Source organism: Eriocheir sinensis, chromosome 54, assembly GCF_024679095.1.
Source record: "Eriocheir sinensis breed Jianghai 21 chromosome 54, ASM2467909v1, whole genome shotgun sequence".
In the NCBI taxonomy this organism is placed as follows: domain Eukaryota; kingdom Metazoa; phylum Arthropoda; class Malacostraca; order Decapoda; family Varunidae; genus Eriocheir; species Eriocheir sinensis.
In genome coordinates this window covers 8485398-8498685 of record NC_066562.1, presented here as the reverse complement: position 1 = coordinate 8498685, position 13288 = coordinate 8485398, and the positions used below count along the sequence as shown (strand labels likewise).

The window sequence follows — 13288 nt, the reverse complement described above, 5'->3', positions numbered from 1 at the left end:
TCAACCCTCACGCTGGTAAACTCTGGAACAATCTTCCTTCATCTGTATTTCCTCCTGCCTACGACTTGAACTCTTTCAAGAGGGTATCAGGACACCTCTCCTCCCGAAATTGACCTATCTTTCGGCCACTCCTCGAACTCTTTTTAGGAGCAGTGAGTAGCGGGCTTTTTTTCCTTTTTATGCCCTTGAACTGACTCCTCTGCTGTAAAAAAACCAAATATGTTTTCTAGTGTTTTATTCCTCGTTTTCACCTTTTTCCCTTTATTTATTCTTTTTCAGGTCTTCACTCTTCTCTCCTCTCTTTGCCTCTGTTCCATGATCATTCATCTCACGTTCTCTTCTCATTTTTTTTGCCTCAGTCTAATATTTATTCTCGTATTTCCTTCTCTAGTGTTTGTCCTGTCACGTTTCGCCCTATTTCAGACATTTTCTATCTTCTCTCTCTTTTCATTCTCGCCTCCTTCCTCTTTTTATTCCTCATTTTTCGTCCTCGCCTCCGTTTACTTATTTTTCTAACTTCCTCTCTCCCCTTCATCCTCGTTCTCGTCCGTGACTCGTCTTCTCATCGAATTACAAAAGCCTCCATTGTTAGTCTCGTTCTCAAACCTATAATTTCCGTAACTCTCTCTCTCTCTCTCTCTCTCTCTCTCTCTCTCTCTCTCTCTCTCTCTCTCTCTCTCTCTCTCTCTCTCTCTCTCTCTCTCTCTCTCTCTCTCTCTCTCTCTCTCTCTCTCTCTCTCTCTCTCTCTCTCTCTCTCTCCATCTCCGTGTATTTTACCTTATTTATCGTATGGAGTATGCATCTCATGTGTGGGGGGGCTCCACTCACACAGCTCTTCTGGACAGAGTGGAGGCTAAGGCTCATCGTCTCATCAGCTCTCCTCCTCATACTGATAGTCTTCTACCTCTTAAATTCCGCCGCAATGTTGCCTCTCTTTCTATCTTCTATCGATATTTCCACGCTGACTGCTCTTCTGAACTTGCTAACTGCATGCCTCCCCCCCTCCCGCGGCCCCGCTGCACTCGACTTTCTACTCATGCTCATCCCTATACTGTCCAAACCCCTTATGCAAGAGTTAACCAGCATCTTCACTCTTTCATCCCTCACGCTGGTAAACTCTGGAACAATCTTCCTTCATCTGTATTTCCTCCTGCCTACGACCTGAACTCTTTCAAGAGGAGGGTATCAGGACATCTCTCCTCCTGTATTTGATCTTCCTTTCGGCCACCTCTTTTGTTTTACTTTAGGAGCAGCGAGTAGCGGGCTTTTTTTATTATTGTTTTCTTTTTTTGTGTGCCCTTGAGCTGCCTCCTTTGTTGTAAAATATATATATATATATATATATATATATATATATATATATATATATATATATATATATATATATATATATATATATATATATATATATATATTAACATATCAACCTCTTTCTATACTTATCGTTTTTACGCCGGAAAGAGATATTCAAATTCTCTTTACTCTTTGATGACAGGCCGATTAAAACCCAGTTATCGGAGGCATCAGTGGCAAGGGACGCATGTGAGGATCTCTCATGCACCCACACGTCGCCTGCACCCCGCCGGAATTAACGAGTGCTGAGTTACGTGAATGACAGGTGATGGCGCTGAATTTGAAGGGGTGAACGTGAGGACGAAAACAACACCGCTAAACCACAAGGACATCAGACCGTTTTAAAAGTGGAAGACATAAGAACATAAGAACGCGATGATGCTGTAAGACATAAAAACGGAGTAACACGTAAGAACATAAGAAAAGGATATATTAAAAGTGCAAGACATAAGAACATTAGAACATAGAGAGGTATTAAAGGTGTAAGAACATAAGACCACAAGAACATTAGAAGATATTGAAGGTGTCAGGCATTAGGAAAAGAAGGCAAAGAATAAAAACATAAGAAAACAAGAACATAAGAAAACAGAGAAAGACATAAGAAGGAAAAGTGATAAACATGAGAACGTACGTAAAAAAAAGAACGTAAGGAGAAAGACAGAAAAAAGAACACACAAGAACAGAAGAACATAATTAATAAGACAAAAGAAGAGGAGGAGTGAAGCATAATAATATAGAGAAATAACATTAGAACGAAAGGAACTTATGCCCTGTGCCAGCATCTCCTCCACCCTCCTCCACCCTCCTCCACCTATCTCCACCATGTCACGCCAGAGTAACACGTGGATATGGAGGAACGTAATCATAGTCCTCGCTCCTGTTGTCTGCTCCCTCCTCTTTCTCAACGGGAGCTCACCGGTAAGTTGAATAACCTTCCTCTCTCCCCACCCTCACAATTTATCTGAGTATCCCATTAAATAATTCCATTTTCTCTGTCTAACTTCACCTGTATACCTGTCCCCATCGTCAGTAAAGTGTTTTCCCGCCTTTTTTATTTTTTTTTTTTACATCAGAGGACACGGCAATAAAAAGAGTACAAAAAAAAAAGAGCCCGGTACTCGCCGCTCCTATAAAAAATAAAAGTAAAGAGTTCTCTGCACTTTGTCTCTTTCGAATCACTCTTAATTATCCTCCCTCCTCCTCCTCCTCCTCCTCATACCTTTCTTGTCTCTATCTCTTCTCCTCTCCCTCATTGTCTATCTCATTCCCACATACTCTTCCTCCATTTTCAATTTTCAATTTCGAGTGGAGAGGTGTCTTGATACACTCTCCACCTGTCTTCTCAGTAACACCAAAATGGATCCACTAACACAGAATCAACACCTTCACCCGCCCAGGAAGTTCGCTGCGGCTTCGTGATGGCGGTGATGGCCGTGTTCTGGGTGACGGAGGTGCTGCCGCTGCCCGTCACTGCCCTGGTGCCCGTGTTCGCCTTCCCGCTGCTGGGCGTGCTGGACACCGGCGCCGTGTGCAGGGTGTACCTCAAGGACTCCAATATGATGTTCATGGGCGGCCTCATCATGGCGGTGGCGGTGGAGCACGCTAACCTGCACGAGCGGGTGGCCCTCTTCGTCATCCTGCATGTTGGTGAGGCCGGGGGTGGGGTGTGCGGGGGGGGGGGGGGGGGGGGGGGGGGGGTGCGGGTGTGCGGGGGGAGTATGTAAATTCCAACTCCCTCCCGAAATTGACCTCTCTTTTTGGCCACTCCTTTGACCTCTATTCAGGAGCAGTATGGAGCGGGGTTTTCTTTTTTAATATTTTCCTTTACGCCCTTGAACTGTTTCCTTTGCTGTAAAAAAAGAAGAAAAAAAAAGGTAGGAAGAAAGTAATAATGTGTGATGATGATGATGATGATGATGATGATGATGATGTATTATTTGCTTAGCTTACGAATTCAATAAAAAAAATCACGAAAATTTTAACATGTCATTTTCTCTTCACTTTGTCTCTTTCGAATCACTCCTCTTAATTATCCTCCCTCCTCCTCCTCCTCCTCATACCTTTCTTGTCTCTATCTCTTCTTCTCTCCCTTATTGTCTATCTCGTTCCCACATACTCTTCCTCCTTTTTTTTATTACCCTTTTATTAATGTCTAACGCATATTCCCACTCACACCCTAACTCCCTTACCTCCTCCTCCTCCTCCTTCTCCTCCTCCTCCTCTTCCTCCTCCTCCTCCCCCAGGTCAGAGCCCCCGCCTCCTGGCCCTCGGTTTCATGGGGGTCACCAGCTTCCTGTCAATGTGGATCTCCAACACCTCCACCGCGGCCATGCTCGTTCCTATAGTGGACGCTGTGGTGGGGGAGCTGACCAAGGTGAGGGGGGGAGGGGGGGGGATGAAGGTGAGGGTGAAGGGGTGTACGGGTGAGAAAGAGTTGGAAAGTTTCGTTTAGTCGGCGCAGCATCTGTGGTCATATGCCGGAGAAGGGGTGATGAAGGAAGATGTTTTAGGTGATGGGGGAAGGGGGAAGAAGGGAAGTGGTCTTGGTGAAGGAAGGAAGGAAAGAAAGGAAGGAAAGATGCAACTGAGGAAGGTTAGGAAGGGGAGGAGGGAGGAGGGAGATGGTCTATGTGAGGGGTGAAGGGGAAGATGAGGGTAGGCATGGAGGATAGAGAGGAACAGGAGGAGGGAAGGGAGGGGAGAGGAGGTATACGCGAGACCGTTCATAATGAGGTGAGAAGCGAAGGACATGAGTTATCAGGCCTCCTCCTCTTCCTCCTCTTCCTCCTCCTCCTCTTCCAGATCATCATTATCACCATTATCATCTCCATTATCACTCATAGCTGCGGGAACTCGAGCTGACGGGCGGTAAGGAGAAGACATACGAGGAAGAGAAAGAGGAGGAGGAAGAAGAGGAAGAGGAAAAACTATCGCATCACCATGAAGAGGAAAACAGAGGAAGACACAAGAAGGGAAAGTCATACACCAGCGTCAGGAAGGAAGAGGAAGAGGAAGAGGAGGAGGAGGTCGGGGAGACGCAGATTACCAGGTACCTTCGACGAGGACCTGACGATATTTACTACGACTTGCATGCCTTCAAGTGAGTGTGTGTGTGTGTCTGTGTGGCGGGCCGTCTGTCTGTCTGTCCGTGTCAAGGCTCGGAGCTCCTGTGTCTGTGTTCCCGTAAGTGTCCGTGTAAGTATGTCTGCGTAAGTCGTTTGTGTAAGTGTTTGTGTCTGTTGGTGTGTCGTGTATGTGTGTGTGTCTGTGTATGTCTGTATGTGTATGTGGCTGTGTCTGTTTCATTATGTCCGTTTAGTGTCTGGTTTTCTAATACTTGTGGGAGGGTAAGATTAAGGTGTGGTTTTCCCCTTCCACATCAAGAGTCCCTTTCCGTTCCACTTTCCATTTCGTTCCGTTCTTTTCTCCTTCCCGTTCCATTTTCCGTTCCGTTACGTTCTTTCCTCCCTTCCCGTTCAAGACCTCAACACTGTCAGAATCGCGTCAAAGAAAAGGTCGATCCCCTCTAATGCGGTCAGCGATGGGGTGGGGAGGAGTGGGGTGGGGCGGAGGTGGGTGGGGCGAAGTGGGGTGGGGCGGAGTGGGGTGGGGCGGAGGTGGGTGGGGAGGAGTGGGGTGGGGCGGAGTGGGGTTAGAAAAAATAAGAAAAAAAGAAGGGGGTTGAAAGCTTCGGGTCAGCCCCGCCTCGCACCTGCCACACTCTCAACACTTTTCGCTTCCTCTCATATGTCAGCTATTTACTACCTCTAAATGAATTTCATTAAATAATTGGATAATCCAGTAGGTCATATACGTAGCGTTAAGATTGTTTCGTTTTTAAGATAATAAGAAAGATTTTGTATAAATACCACAACACTTGACAACGCCCCTCTACCTCTAACTTTGCCTTCGCCTGTGACGTGGGCTTCTAAGTAACTAAAGTTATTGAAGGAGTTCGTCACCTTTCAACACAGTGCTCGTTTCCCTTGGCTCCGAGTTGCATAACCTCCCCCTATCTCACCCCGTGGACGGGTATTCGTGGTCACGTCTGATCGATTCACCGGCAGTCAGGCGCCATGGTCACACATTCTAAGCATCGGTTCATCTGCTAATTAAGCCTCTCTCGTGCTGCAGTATAAGATAGAGTGGATGTAATCTATAATTTGACCCATGTGACCTCTTCTATTTAACATTTTGATCACTTTCATGTTAACAAAAGTAGGATTTTTATCTACAGAAGTGGTTATAGTTTGAGTTAAGTGTGTATTCCTTCCGTCCATTGTCTTATATTTCACACACAAAATGGTAAACGAACATTAAGTTTTCCGAGTCACCCCTGTTAGTACATGAAAACAGAAGCGTTACCCACAAAGCATCGACGCATTCTACCTTTTTTCATACTATTGTAGCTCATAGTCTCACCTAATCTACCCGTACCTTGTTGTTAGATGAATAGAAACGTTACCCATAAATACCAACACATTCCATTTTCTTTAAGACTAACACTCACTTATTTTAGGAGTAACCCAAAGAGTGTTTTTTTTTTTGTGGAGGATTATTATACAGCAATACAACATGTTCATGATACACGTAACAACATGAATTATTACAAAGATGCATACATAGATACATATAACATGATACATTATGGGTTAAAATTCGTTTAAGTACCGTGCCAGTATTTCATTACCTACCTTAAGAAACATCACTAGCTCTTCATATATCTTTTCTACAAACGTTCAACAATCATGGAAACGCTTTCAAAACCGGTGCAGGAAAGGACAGGCGCAGGAGAGCAGTACATTAAGGTTGGAATTCTCAGACGCATTTGCCTCTCATAACAGCTATTTCCAAAGGTCGAAAAGGCGATTACGGACGTTCTAATGAGTTTCTTTTCACTTTCATGGTAAAGGAAAAGTCAAAAACCACTTGGGTTATAAAACTACCAATGGAAATGTCCCAAATCCAAACGAAAGCCTTGTGAAATGTGTGTGAGTGAGCCCTGAAATGTTTAAGAATATGGACCTAACCTTCATTTCATTCCGACAGAGACAAAACAAATGAAGACATAGAGCTTGCAGGAGGCTACCCCATCACCCCCGTGGAGATGATGAAGCTGGGAAAGGAAGAAGAGGAGGAGGAGGGAATGAAGAAACCGAACCAGGAGGAGGAAGTGGAGATGAAGAGGAGGATTGAGGAGGACGAGGAAAATCGGATAAACCACGTGAAGAAGGAGACAAACGAGATAACGGTGGATATAGAGACATTTGGAAAGGATAAAAATGAGGAGGAAAAGGAGAAGGAGCAGGAGGAGGAGGAGGAGGAGGATACAAGAGCAAACCACATGGAGGGGAAAATAATGAATGAGAAGGAAAGAACCACAACCAAGAAGGAGGAAAAAGAGGAGGAGGAAGGGGAAAGATCAAACCAGGTGGAAATAAAAATCATGAATGAAAAGAACACGGAAAGACCCACAATGAAGGATGACGAAGAGGAGGAAATAAACGCAATGAAGAGGATGAAGGAGAGAAGAACAAGAACGAAAGAAGAGGACGAGAAGAAAAAGACAAACAACGTAGAGATGAAACTAATGACGAGAATAAGGAAGAATAAAGTGGTCCCAATGGAGGAGGAGGTGGAGGAGGAGGTGGTGGAGGAGAGGGGGAAGCTGAAGGAGATGCGAGGGGAGTGTCTTGCCCTACGACATATGCTGTTCCTCTCCGTCGCCTTCGCCGCCAACACAGGGGGCATCGGTTCCCCCTTAGGCTGCGGCCCTAATATCGTGTTGATGTCTCTGCTGGACAAGTAAGAGAAAGGGGGAAAGGGGGAAGGAAAGGGAGTAGATAAGGATGAAGGGGAGATGAGGTTGGGGTAGATAGGAGGGGTGAGGACGGGATAAAGGGAGGGAAAGAAGGGTCAGGGGGAAAGGGGGAAGGGAGTGGAGAATGATGAAGGGGAGATGAGGTTGGGGTAGATAGGAAGGGAGTGGTCAGGGGTGAGGAGGGGAGAAAGGGAGGGGAAGAAGAGGAAAGGGTGATGATGATGGTAGATGAAAGGAATGTGATGTTAGGTAAAACGAGAGAGATGGAGAGAGAGAGAGAAAAAAAAAGGATGTCTAACGCTCCTTCCTATCCCCCATCTTTTCTATCACTATCTACCCTTCCCTCTCTATCTTTCTCCCCTATCCATCCTTTCCAGTCTCCTCCGTCCCTTCCATTCTCTTCCTATCAGTCACTATCTCACCTTGTATCTCCATCTTCTACCCTTCCAGTTTCATCTTCTCCATTCCTCTTCTTTCCTTCCTTTCTTTATTTTCCTCCTGTTATCTCACCTTGTCTCTCCATCTTCTACCCTTCCAGTTTCATCTTCTCCATTCCTCTTCTTTCCTTCCTTTCTTTATTTTCCTCCTGTTATGCCTACTTTCATTTCTCCCTTCTTTTCTTCCTCTCATTTATACCACTATCTTGCTTTGTCTCTTTATCTTCTTCCCTTCTAATTTCTCCTCCATTCCTTTTCTTTCCTTTCTTTATTTTCCTCCTCTTATTGCTACCTCCACTTCTCCTTTCGTATCTTCCTTTCATTCATACCACTATCTCACTTTGCTTATCTTCTTCTCTTTATTTATCTTCTCTTATCTTCTTCTCTTCCAATTTCCTCTTCTCCATTCCTTTTCTTTCCTTCCCATTCTCTCCTCCAATCATTTCTACCACTACCTAATTTTTTTCCTCTTTCCCCAGCACGTTTCATAATTCCATGGGCCTCAACTTCGCTACCTGGCTCCAGTACAACGTGCCCGGCGTGATCCTGTGCGCTCTGGTGGGCTGGCTCTGGTTACAAGTTCTCTACATGTACTGTGGGTAAGGGTATCACCACCATCACCGCCATCTATCCCATCAACACCAGCGTGAATATCATAACACCAGCGACCTCACCAGTATCTCTCCACCATCAACATCAATACAGTGCCCCCTTCATCAACATTATACCACCACCGCCTCACCGCTCTCATCACCATACCCCTCCCACCATCATTACACCATCCAGCTCACCACCATCACCTAACCTGACCCCATCACCACCATAACCTCACAGCCACCTCACCCCCATCACCACAATCACTACCACAACCTCACCACCATCACCACCACTATAAACCCCCCTCACCACCTCCAAACTCATCTCCCTCACCTCACCACTACCCTATTACCAGGAACAACCGCGTCAGGAGCTCAACGCCAGCGAGAGAGCGAGCGCTAAAACACTTCCTGGAGGGTCACTACCGCGCGCTTGGTCCGGTTAGCGCGAGGGAGGTCGTGGTGGTGGTTGCGTTCCTGGTTCTGGTAATGCTTTGGGTGTTCAGGGACCCTGGCTTCGTCACCGGCTGGGCCACGTTCTTCAGCAAGGACGGGGAGAGAGTGTGAGTGTGTTTGGGACTGTTGGGGTGACTGGGGAAGGAAGGGGAGCTGTGTGTGTGGGGGGGAGATAGGGATCTTATCCTCGTCTCAGCATCCTTAACATGTCTGATTAGTCTTATCTTATCTTCGCTGTGTCTTAGGAGTGTGTAAGATAAACGCTTTCTCGATCTTATCCTCGTCTCAGCATCCTTAACACGTCTAATCAATCATATCTTATCTTCGCTGTATCTTAGGAGTGTGCAAGCCGCCACGCCCGTCATGTTGATCATCTTCGTCTTGTTCTGCATCCCAACCACGAGAAAACCAGGTGAGATAACCGTTAATTAATACCCTACCTATCTATCTAATGATCTATCTAGCAACACGTCAATCAATCTATCTATCAATCTCTCTCTCGCCCCTTCAGGATGCAAGAAGCTGGAGCCGTGCCTGACATGGGACGTGGTTCATAAACGCACTCCCTGGGGCATCATCCTGCTGCTGGGGGGCGGCGTGGCCTTAGCGGAGGGGGCCAAGAAGTCGGGGCTATCCATGTACATCGGGAACCAGCTGGCGGGGCTGCGGGAGGTGCCGAAGGAGGTGTTGCAGCTGGTGGTGTGTCTTCTAGCTGGCGGCATGACGGAGGTGGCCTCGAACACGGCTACTGCGTCGGTTTTGTTACCCATCTTGGCGAACTTGGTGAGTGAAGAGTGTGAGGATGGGAGGGAGGAGGAGAAGGAGGAGGTAGGTGGGAAGGGGTGTGTAGGAGGGGTGAAGGGGTGAGTGAGGAAGAGAAGTAGAGTGTGAGGGTGGGAGGGAAGAGGAGAAGGAGGAGGTAGGTGGGAAGGGGTGTGTAGGAGGGGTGAAGAGGTGAGTGAGGAAGAGAAGTAGAGCGTGAGGGTACGAGTGACGAGGAGAAGGAGGTGGGTGGGTGAGAGAAGGGATGTGTAGGAGGGGTGAAGGGGTGAGTAAGGAAGAGAAGTAGGGTGTGAAGCTCATATAGGAAAGAGGGAAGGGTGTGCATGAGTGAGGAAGGGAAGGAGGATGTGACAAACGGTACATGGGAAGCTGTGAGAGTATGAAGGGATGAAAAGGAACTGAAAATGAGGTTGTTAAGGAGCAGTGAAAGAGGATGGAGGTGTGATGAGGGATACAGAGGAAGGAGCAAGGCTGTGTGTGAGGTGAATGTGATGAGGGATGTGTAGAAAGGGTGTGGGTGAGATATGAACAAGAACAGAAGGAGGTGAGAGAAAGAGCAAGTATGAGAAAGAAATGAAAACGAGTCTAATCCTTTTCCTTCTCCTCTCTTCCCTGTACCACCTCCTCCTCCGAGTGGGGTCCCACAAGGTTCGGTATTAGGTCCACTTTTGTTTATTATTTATATCAATGACTTAGACACAGGAATTAGTAGTGATGTTAGTAAATTTGCAGATGATACCAAGATCGGTAGAGTAATTGAGTCGGATCAGGACGCTAGTATTCTCCAAGGTGAACTCAACAGATTATATGACTGGGCGGATAAATGGCAGATGGAGTTCAATGTAGGGAAGTGCAGTATTCTGAGTGTAGGTAGGAACAACCCCTCACATAACTATTGCTTAAATGACACTCTCATAAGTAGGTCTGGGTGCGAGAGGGATTTAGGGGTCTTAGTGAGCTCTGATCTCCGTCCAAGGGCACAATGCATTCAAGCTAGAAATCGAGCTAATAGGGTACTGGGATTTATTTCAAGGAGCGTAAGCAACAGAAGCCCCGAAGTCTTCCTCAAACTATATTTAGCATTAGTTAGACCTCATCTTGACTATGCGGTTCAGTTCTGGTCACCCTACTATAGAATGGATATCAAAATGTTAGAATCGGTGCAGAGGAGGATGACTAAGATGATTCAGGGGTTGAGAAACTTGCCATACGAGGAAAGACTCAAACAGTTAAACTTGCATTCTCTAGAAAGGCGAAGGGTGCGTGGAGACATGATCGAGGTTTATAAATGGATGAAGGGCTTTAATAAGGGAGACATTCATAAGGTTTTGTTGGTAAGAGAACCGGGTAGGACACGAAGTAACGGGTTTAAACTGGATAAATTCAGATTCAACAGGGACATAGGCAAAAATTGGTTTACTAACAGGGTGGTGGATGAGTGGAATAGGCTTAGCAGTCATGTGGTGAGTGCCAATACAATTGTCACATTCAAAAATAGACTAGATAAATTCATGGACAACGATATTAGGTGGGGTTAGATACACGGGAGCTTAGGGTCAAAGGAGCTGCCTCGTACAGGCCTGCCGGCCTCTTGCAGACTCCTGCGTTCTTATGTTCTTATGTTCTTATGTTCTCTCTATCTCCCCAGGCCATCGCTATCCGCATCCACCCGCTGTACCTGTTAATGCCTGCTGTGCCTTCCTTCATGCATGCCCTCTGCAGGCAATGCTATCTCTCTGCGTCCAGGATGTCAGCGGAGATGGTGGTAAAAGGGGAGGGATGGGAAGGGAGGTTAGGGGTTGTTGGGTAGAGTAGTGTAGGGTAAAAGTATAGGGATATGGGTAGATTAGTGGGTAAGGGTAGGGGAAGGGCAGGGAGGTTGAGGGGTTCTTGGGTTGAGCAATATGGGTAAGTATATGGATATGGGTGGGTTAGTGAAGGGTATGTGTGTATGGGTGTGTGTGTGTGTGTGTGTGTGTGTGTGTGGAAGGGGGGGGGGGGGGGAAATTACGTGTGTGGTTTCCTTTTGTGGTCATAAGGCCTTCTACTGTTCTTTTTATCCTCCTTCTCTTTCCTCCTCCTCTTTCCCCTCTTTCCTCCTCCTCTTTCCCCTCTTTCCTCCTCCTCTTTCCCCTCTTTCCTCCTCCTCTTTCTCCTCTTTCCTCCTCCTCTTTCCCCTCTTTCCTCCTCCTCTTTCCCCTCTTTCCTCCTCCTCTTTCCCCTCTTTCCTCCTCCTCCTCCTCTTTCTCCTCTTCCTTTTGTTGTCATAAGGCCTTCTACTGCTCTTTTTTATCCTCCTCCTCCTCCTCTTTTCTCCTCCTCTTTCCTCCTCCTCTTTCTCCTCTTTCCTCCTCCTCCTCCTCTTTCTCCTCTTCCTTTTGTTGTCATAAGGCCTTCTACTGTTCTTTTTATCCTCCTTCTCTTTCCTCCTCCTCTTTCTCCTCTTTCCTCCTCCTCTTTCCCCTCTTTCCTCCTCCTTTTTCTCCTCTTTCCTCCTCCTCTTCCTTTTGTTGTCATAAGGCATTCTACTGTTGTTTTTTTTATCCTCCTCCTCCTCCTCTTTCCTCCTCCTCTTTCTCCTCTTTCCTCCTCCCCTTCCATTTCTTGCATTTATCCTCCTCCTTCTTCTTCTTTTTCTCCATTATATTTCCTTTTTTCCTTATATTCTTTCCTCCTTGTTTTTTCGTTTGTATTTTTTCATCATCGAAGGGGTTCTGGGTCTATATATGTGTTTCCTTTGACCCCCTTTCAGAGACCTCAAGTAAAACAATAACAATATCCTTCCTCTTTCATCCCCTCATCACCCTCCTCTTACACTTTCCCCTCCCCTTACAGATGCGCGCCGGGATCGTCATGAACGTCGCTTGCATCCTCGTCACCTTCTTCCTCATCAACACTATGGGCTACGAGATCTTCGACTTCAACACTCTACCGCCCTTCCTGGACACCCTCGCACTCGCCACAGCCAACGCCACCACCACCACCACCTCCTTCACCAACACCACCGCCAACACCAACGTCACCAGCTTTGTGTAGAGTGGTATTGGTGTTTCCTCGACTCCGCTAACACCGACATTCAACTCCAACGACATCACTGCTAAAAATGACTCTGCCGTCTTTGTATGGATCTTATGCTACAAAAGTGTCCCATTGAAAAGACTCGTGTTAGAAGCTATCCGTGTGTGTGTGTGTGTGTGTGTGTGTGTGTGTGTGTGTGTCCCTTACTGTTATTCGTGAAGTGTAATATTGGTAAAGGTGAATTTTTGGGGGGGTATACACTAACTTTTTTTTTTTTTTGCAGTAAAGGAAGCAACTCAAAGGCAACAAAAAGAAAGTGTAAAAATAAAAAAAAAAGCCCGCTAAATCGCTGCTCCTATATAAGAGAAAAATAAAGAGTAGCCAAAAGAGAGGTCAATTTTGGGTAGAGAGGAACCAGCTACGAAAGTCTCCCAGTGAAAAGACTCGTTTTAGAAGTTATGCGTGTGTGTGTGTGTGTGTGTGTGTGTGTGTGTGTGTGTGTGTGTGTGTGTGTGTGTGTGTGTGTGTGTGTGTGTGTGTGTGTGTGTGTGTGTGTGTGTGTGTGTGTGTGTGTGTGTGTGTGTGTGTGTGTGTGTGTGTGTGTGTGTGTGTGTGTGTGTGTGTGTCATTCCGTAACTGTTATTTATGTAGTGTAATAGTTAAGACAACATTTGGGACATACGCTCAGTACTTATAAAATTGTCTTCCTCCCAAATGTAAAAAAATAAACATTAGCCATAAATTCTTTAAAAAAATATCCTTAAATAATATGTTTTTTCTTAATTACAAGCAAGAAAAAACAAATAGAAAATTACTGAAATAA

At 46.0% G+C, this 13288-nt stretch overlaps 1 protein-coding gene across 1 annotated transcript; it reads left to right on the top strand.

Moving 5' to 3' along the window:
- The first annotated feature begins 1499 nt into the window (after positions 1 to 1499).
- On the top strand, positions 1500 to 12304 carry LOC126983467 (solute carrier family 13 member 2-like). The gene is made up of 11 exons (XM_050836166.1): positions 1500 to 2272; positions 2752 to 3001; positions 3598 to 3728; positions 4198 to 4403; positions 6404 to 7159; positions 8092 to 8211; positions 8565 to 8771; positions 9003 to 9076; positions 9176 to 9447; positions 11096 to 11169; positions 12283 to 12304. Exons 1-11 carry the CDS (start codon positions 2120 to 2122, stop codon positions 12302 to 12304), a joined length of 2265 nt encoding a protein of 754 aa, XP_050692123.1. The 5' UTR covers positions 1500 to 2119.
- Positions 12305 to 13288: the final 984 nt, after the last annotated feature.